The 7,794-nt window shown below is 42.4% G+C and overlaps 1 protein-coding gene across 1 annotated transcript; it reads right to left on the bottom strand.

The window, feature by feature from the left end:
- Window positions 1-8: 8 nt before the first annotated feature.
- Window positions 9-7,367, bottom strand: ebna1bp2 (EBNA1 binding protein 2). Its single transcript, XM_080010394.1, has 9 exons — window positions 7,198-7,367; window positions 6,981-7,064; window positions 6,583-6,752; window positions 4,666-4,789; window positions 3,191-3,280; window positions 3,017-3,092; window positions 1,167-1,263; window positions 914-1,073; window positions 9-781 (listed from the first exon to the last, which is right to left on the bottom strand). The coding sequence occupies exons 1-9, from the start codon at window positions 7,291-7,293 to the stop codon at window positions 734-736; spliced, it is 945 nt and encodes a 314-aa protein (XP_079866520.1). The 5' UTR covers window positions 7,294-7,367; the 3' UTR covers window positions 9-733.
- Window positions 7,368-7,794: the final 427 nt, after the last annotated feature.

Here is a 7,794-nt window from a genome sequence, read left to right as displayed (position 1 = left end):
AGTTATCGCACGGTTAACTTTTTATTTCTTTACCAAAACAGGACTGGTGGGCTCTCAAAACTTTGCCAGCCACCTTTACAATCTTTGTAAAACAAAGAAATAAAACAAAACAAAAGAAAAAAAAAAAAAAAACATGGCGGTGGAAACATTTGCTCGGGCTCCTGCGACAAACCTTGGCCTGACGCATACTAATCATATTAATGTTTGGGAAAGGGCAAAGCTGACAGCTGTTCAATGATATAAAATGCCACCTCACGGGGGAAGAGAATGAAGGTGCTAAGTTGGATGAGGGGGGAAAAAAAAAAACAAGCCATGCGTCAGACTTTCATTCACGGTCATTCTAAATGACGCAGCAAAGAAGCTGACATAGTGAGAAAGTGATGTGTGTAACGCCAAAATGAACAACACACAGGTGAGAGACAGGAAGTGGAAAACAGGGGAAATGCAGTCCTTTGTTTTAAAACCCTTGACGGAGGTACAGGGGTAGCAGGTGGTTTGGGTTCTCATGTGGACTCTGTGGAGCCAGTCTTCCAAAGACAATCCCTTCCTGTCCACAGAGCCCTCCGTACTAGTCCTCAAGGCTCCGTGCACAGAGTGCAGATGAAACCCCCCCCCGACACGTCCTCCAAGGGCAGCTTAGAGGACGTGGAGAGACGCCTCTGAGAAGGAGGTCTCAGTTCATCTTAGTGCCCGGGCCAAATCGGCTCAGCATTCAAATCGTGTTGGGTTCTTCTTAAGAGCGAGATTTCATCTTCTTGCGTACGGACTTGCCCGGGCGTTTCTGAAAGAAAAGGGACAAAGGGGCGATGGTAAAAAGACACATTTAAAAAAGGGGTCGTTTTCCACTACAAATGAATAAATACACTGATTGTTTACCAGAAGGCGTCTGCCTTCATTGAAAAACAAAACTTACATTTTTGCCCCCTTTGCCTTTGTTTCCCCCTTTCCCATGAGCCACCCTGGCCCGGAACCCGGAGACGTCGTTGTGGCTTTCCTTGGTGTTCCACTTGGTGCCGCTCTTCTTGCCCCCGAAGCCAAACTTCTGATCTTTAAATTTCCTCTTGGCGTTTGGGCTGTTGATTTGTCAAGGCAGGACAAGTTGTTTTGGGCAAGCGGCTGCATATGCTAGTTAGAATACAAGTGTTTAACGGAGCAGTGGCCCCTACCCTTTGTTGTTCACTGCTTTGTTTTTGGGAGTCTTCTGATTGGATCCCCCGGGCGTCTTCTGATCCCCGTCCAAGAAATCCAGTTTATCAGTCATTCCTTGGAGAGAGGACGATCAGAACATTAGAACGCCACACCTTTATGGTAATGTCATATTTACAGCAAAATGAGTATGCTCTCAAAATGACACAAACTGTGACTAGCAGTGTTTCCCCCATAAGCACCTCGCAGCAGATGTACTGTATATTATTTTGTGCTATAGACGCTTCTCATCCAGGTCGATTCACACACCTGTGAGTAAAGCATACAGACGAGAAACTTTGCATTTACCCGATCAGCACAACAATTATAACCAGAAGCACCGGGTAGATGTCAAATATGAAGCAATGCCGATGCAAAAAGGGACCCGGCGTCACGTATGGATTGCTTCATCATGCCAATGCACATAAGAGGCCTGCAGCCGCTACTTTAGGGGGAAGCTCCCTGGCCCTTCCCGGGGGGTGAGAGGGGAATGAGCGAAGGACAACACCAACGTGAGTATCGCACGGTGACGTTACAGCAAACGCAATCATTTGATAGGAATATGCGAGGAAACATCTGTGAAATGAACAACATTTGGAAGATCCACCTTGATACGTTTCGTTAGAAGTAATCCCAAAGATAGCAGGTGTTCCACATGCACCGATTCTTCTTTGTGGAGCTGGGTCTTACTATGTGCAGGGGGGTAATTTTATTTTATCTATTGCACGTGCGCATCCTTCACCTCTGCCGCTATAACTCCACCCTAGAGGAAACACTGAATAGTCCATTTCAAGTCCCAAATTGTCCATTTTCTATCACAATTACCAACAACACGTAACAAATTCTCCCAGCAAAATCACAAGCAGGTTTCACGATTCGAGTATTTTTATGGGGTAACATTGTCAGACATTTTGAGTTTAGATCCGGGATCAGAGAAATCCTGCTGCTGCTGCTGCTGTGTAAATGTGTTGTGATGAGTTCATTAACCGGTGGGAAAACCTCCTCACGTGACCCGTTCTCAAGATCAAAGAGCATCCCTCTCTCCAGAGAATGTCAACATACTCATCGTCTTAAATAAGAATTTGAAAAAGTAAATAAAAACAATGTGTAAACTGTTAACAGCGTGGTAAATATTCAACTTTTTATTATTCTGGAATCTAGTTTTGATAAAGCTCTTCACTGCTAGGTGCATTTAAATATTCTCATATTTTTGTTATTATTCATATAAAAGCTACTTATTCAGAAACAAGTGTTTTCCTTTACAAATCAAGACTCTATAGCCTAACAACTGCGTAGCTGAAGGCTGAAATTTTTTTTTAATTTAAATTGAAAATCGAAACCTTAAAATCAACAGTCAAATGGAATCGTGGATTTGGAGCATTGTGACAGACTAGTATGTACTTAAAAGTAGAAACTGAGACTTAGTTTGAGGTGATTGGAACGCAGAGATTGACACAATACAGGTTTTATCCATGAGAGACGTCCAGCATGCTTCCATGTGTCAAACGGCAGGAAGTCAAGATGCCTTACTGTAATATCTGACTGATTTGGACATTCTCGGTATTGGGTTTCAGTATTTAAGACGTGTTCTCCGATACAAATGCCCCATTTCAGCCTCGCACCCGACAGATATACAATACCAGGATCAGCTCATCCCTAGTGCTGTGATAATCATTGGTTTCCATCTTAAAGCACATGGAGCAATGTTTCAATAAAGAGCTGCAGATGGAGGTCTGGGCTGGTTCTACTCAGCACCTAATACCGCTGCCTCCGCCTAAAAACTGAAGGACCACTGGTGGAGGTGCAGAGCAGACACTCAGGTAAAACCCACCTTTCTGGTATTTCTTCACCGCAGACATCATGGCCTTCTTCTCCTTCTGTCTCTTCTGGATCACCTCCACTTGGACCTGGGAAACATCTCAGTTCATTCCTCAGCCCAAAAAAACCAACCCTCCATGTTGAACCCCCCCCCCCACCCCCGGAATACAGTGAAAGAGGGCTTCACCTTTTTGCCAAACTTCCTCAGCTCACGCAGCTTCTTGGCCTTTTCGGATTTCTCCAGTATAGCTTGTTTCGAAATCAGTTTTTTCCTGATCTGAACAGAGGAGAAAAAACATTTTACTCATGACAACCTTCGCTAAAAGTGTTTTGCTGAGGGGAGAGAATAAAAAAATAAATAAAAGGATATCATGTGCACACACCCACCAGCACAATATTTCAACTACATTTTAACGAGAGATCGTTTGTTGGTCCAAGCCATCAACGGTAAATACGGTCTTAGCAGGGCTCCAGCATTTTAAAATAAAAATCCCCAAATCGAAAGCTGAAATCCTGACCCTTAATAGATTTTGGTAACCAATGCACCAAGGCTGGCAGTTTGAGGCTGTTTCAATATTCAGACCATTTCTAATGCTGTTCAGTTTATCTAATGGGGGTTGAATAAGAAGTATTTTTTTGCTATAATACATCTCTCTCTCTCTCTCGCTACATCACCGGAATGGAGAAATGTGTGATGGGGACGGGGCCAGGGGCCGGCTCGCTCTGCCTGGCACAAGGAGACCCTGCCCTGAGTAAGTGACAATAGCACGGTGAGCGCAGATCGCCGACCGCCCCCTCTCCATGACTAATGCGCAGAAAATAAATCAGTGTTAATTCTGCTCTTAATTTGTTTTAGTTTTTCCCCTCTTAGGTTTTCCTCAACAAATAAAAAATAACCGACAAGAGTGCCGGTAAAATACTGCATCGGTAAGAGTAGTAGTACAGTTTAAATCTTAACGAAACCCATCCTTACTCGTGCCCTGTTCCTCCAGGCCCCGTCCCCACACTGTTTTTAGTTGTTTTATTTAGATGAACCGGCGTGGCGCTCTGCGATCGGGGCTCGTGTGTTCAAGATTCAAGAGGTTAACTGTCACATACATATACAGTACATACGGTCATACATATATGCAGTGAAATGTCACCGGGTGATTCACAATAGCTCTATGAGCTCTAAAAATACTAAAATGTGCGTAATCGACACGAGGCGCTCACGCAGTTTGAGTCCGTGTCAGAACATTTCACACATAATATATTTATGATTCCCTTTATTTATAATTCCTCATTGAAAGGTTATCCCTGTGCATTTTTGTAAACTTCGATTTTTCCTGTAATGCACACCGACTGACAATTTTCTTTTTTTTTTTAATTTAAATAAAAGTGGCTCGACGTGAAGAATCTCAGTCGACTGACGGGTTCCGATTGAGGATTCGACAACTTTCAGGGGACAGCACCAGCACAAAAGTGGAAAAAAATGTTTGAAATTGATACCTCAACATTGAAATTTGAGTCAAAAGAAAATAATAGTGTATTGTTACAATTAATAACTATATTGACATTCTTTTACGGATTCAGACAACCATGAAGTGGAAAGAACCTCTCACACCTGCTTTTATCACCCCTGGTCGATTAAACTATTAACCACCAAGAGAGCACTCATCTCACCTTCTGCATCTGCTGGTCTGATTTGGCCATCTCTGCAAAGTAATCCTCAGGTCTTCTGGTTGCAATGTTGAGTTTTTTCAGGCGGGGCATAGCTTCCAGGACTGTAGCTTGGGCTTGACGGTAGCTGCAACCACCGACAGCACATGAGAATTCTCGGATTACACATGCGGCACAAACACTAAGAGGAAAATTGTGCGCAGAACAGAATAGTATGGTCCACTCCATCCGCAGACATCGATCATAACTCTAAACTTGCAGAGATATATTTTGATTTGGAGCCACATTCCTCGACTTCTATGTGTGGTGTGTGGATGGGGTGGTTTGACCCTAGTTGGTTGGGCTAACGAGCGGCAGGTTTAAAACCCCATCCACACAGACACACACACTCAGGATAGGAGCCTGTGTCATGAAACGTTCCATCTCCTCCTCCTCCCCACAATAAACTGGTGTTAACAACCCCCCTTCGTTTGTGTGTCTGTGCTGGAAGGCACAGTGTGGTAGGCGAACCACCACACTATGTTATCTAGATGCCAGGCTACTGTTTGTCAGTGATTAAATCACGTTTATGACTGCCGGAAAACTTTTCTAGCATAACATTTGGTCTATTCTATACATTAATCGAACTCAGCACGTTCAGCCAAGTACGAGGACGTGAATTATGTTTTTTGTTTTTTTTAATGGTGTCAACAAAGTGGTACGCCATGTTATACGCTTAATTTGGTTTATAGTAGGGGTGTTAATAATTATCCGTTAACCGACAACAATTATGACCGATAACACCATCAGATAAAAAATAGTAATGAAAGTTTGGATGGTAAAGGAAAAGTAGGCTATACAATCTATTTCTTAAATACAACTCCGTGCTGTGACTATTGCTGCGGTCATGTGATGTCGCCACGGTGTTGAGCTCATTACCACAAATAAATAACAAATAACAAATACAAATAATAATATATAAACATACATATATTAATATTTTTGGTATTTCATTTTTTGTAAGAGAAAGTTACAGGAGTGGTAATCATCATTGACTTTTCTTCCATACTATCCTTCTGGAGAAACAACATTTTTCAGTTGCCCCAGCTCTTCACTGAGAGGGACAGTCCATTAAGCATAGGGGGGGTTATTTGTGTGTGTCCGATTATTAATTAAGTCTCAGAATTTTGCAAGTCGAATCGAATTCGGCTGTTCAATGAGAATATTTGATTGGATTGCGATCAGAACACACTGTGTGTGGAACTGTGTTCGTGTATAAAAATATATTTATTACTCCCATTATTTATAATTATAATTTATTATTATTAATTTATTTTAATTAAATTTTTAGCAAAAAAAGACACCTTTTTCCCCCCGGGGGACAGCGCTCTAATATTTAAATATTGTCAGCTAACAGTTAATGAAGGGTGAGCTATCTGTCATAAAAAAAAAAAATCGAAATTAAAATTCTAAGTTAACATCCCTAGTTTAAAGGGATACACTGTTTTTACTGTATACATTGTATATATAACATTGTTTACTGTTAAGCCGCATACACACATACCACATATTTTATTTTTGGACATTTTTGGACAAGATCTTTTGCATTTTTATTGTTTTTCTCTCGGTTTTCTTTAAAGGTCATATCTGTTGTTTTACTAGGTTTAGTGTATATTCTCCTATCTTATTGTGTACAGGTAACAGTTAGGTTCATTGCATATTATTTTACATTTTTAAATATATATTGCAATATTCTTTTCTATTTTGATTTCTTTATTATCATTTTGCCTTCTGTTCTGAGTATGTGTTTTGTTTTTGTTTTGTACAATTTTCCTTCGGGGATGAGTAAAGTATCTATCCATGTCACCCCATTAGGAGAAGGATCATACATAACACGTTTTTGTCTTTGGTGTAAAATGTTGCGCATCTTTTTACACTCACAAGAACATCTCTCTCAGAAAGTCGTCCTCCGCGTTTACTTCTCCACTCGCGGCGGGGAGCTTCCCTTCAGCCTTGGCCACGACATCTTCGGCAGGCAAGTTGGTCAGGTCCAGCCTCTCCACCCACGGAAGGGTCTTTCGGAAGTCAGCGAGGCACAGTTTCATGCCCTCCTGCAAGACAGATACATTTTGAGGAAACATAGTGACCTGAACCAACCGTGTAAAACTCACCACGCATCGTATTGTTGACGACGCCACACCTTTTCAACGGATAGACTTGAAAGAAAAGACATACCCATGAGATAACAGGGTTAGTTTTGCCCAATTAATGCCTCAAACTACGCTGACGTCAAGGCAACCCTCGCTGAGCCGTGACGACATTTTTATCCACGTACTCACCACATGGTTCACCGCAGTCTTCTCCTTCTCCGCCAAAACGTTCATCCCGGGCTTGAGCAGCCCCTGAGCGAAGGCGTCCTGAAGCTAAACACAAAACGGGGCGATAAAGAATACGCGTTCGTGTATTTTTTGGTGTTTCCCGTTCAGTCGCATATCACCGTTCGTAGCGTCACCGTCGCCGCCACACAGGCCGACGTTATTCTCCGGTTGCACTGACCTCTCCGTCCGACAAGTCGATGTCTTCCTCCTCGGACTCCATGCCTAACTGGGTGTCCTCCCCCGTGGCCTCCATGACGCTGTTGTCGATCACCATGTACTCCGAAGGGATCCGGGGTAAACGGTGCAACTACAACGTGTTTCTCCGGACGCTCAACTCACGTGGGAAGGAAAGCGCGACGGCTGCGAAGGCGCTCCCACGCGGTAATCCGACGGGCAACACCGATCCCGCAACAAAGGTTCCCGTTTGAAGATACAGCTCAATTATGTCCGTGTTTGTTCTTTATTCGAATGACGCTTGGCGTGCTATGGAAATGAATTACAGTTAGAATAAAATGATTTTTTTTTTTTTTTATCATTTTGATGATGAATCGGTATTTTCATGATTTGGTTTCAATTTTGAATAAAACAAAAAAAAAATGGGGGGATTTTAATGGAAAAGGGGATCGAGTCAAACGTAATTTTAGCGGATAAATACATTAATTTACAGATTGATGTGAGTTTACGGAAATGTGATGAGCTCATTATTAAGTTTCACATCAGCTTCTACTATCGTACGTGCGCTCCTCACAAATTAATCCGACGGGGAACACCGGTC

Source organism: Zeus faber (genome assembly GCF_960531495.2).
Source record: "Zeus faber genome assembly, chromosome: 1".
Classification (NCBI taxonomy): domain Eukaryota; kingdom Metazoa; phylum Chordata; class Actinopteri; order Zeiformes; family Zeidae; genus Zeus; species Zeus faber.
The sequence above is the reverse complement of the archived record's forward strand: the minus strand, read 5'-3'. Positions and strand labels throughout refer to the sequence as shown.

What these genes read in the sequence shown, in the direction of transcription:
- ebna1bp2 (XM_080010394.1), bottom strand. Translation starts at nt 7,293, where the DNA reads ATGGTGATCGACAACAGCGTCATGGAGGCCACGGGGGAGGACACCCAG. An exon ending in CAGACCAGCAGATGCAGAAG is followed by an intron (nt 3,281 to 4,665) that starts GTGAGATGAGTG and finishes TCCTCTGTTCAG; the next exon opens with ATCAGGAAAAAACTGATTTC. An exon ending in AAAGCAGTGAACAACAAAGG is followed by an intron (nt 1,074 to 1,166) that starts GTAGGGGCCACT and finishes ACAAATCAACAG; the next exon opens with CCCAAACGCCAAGAGGAAAT.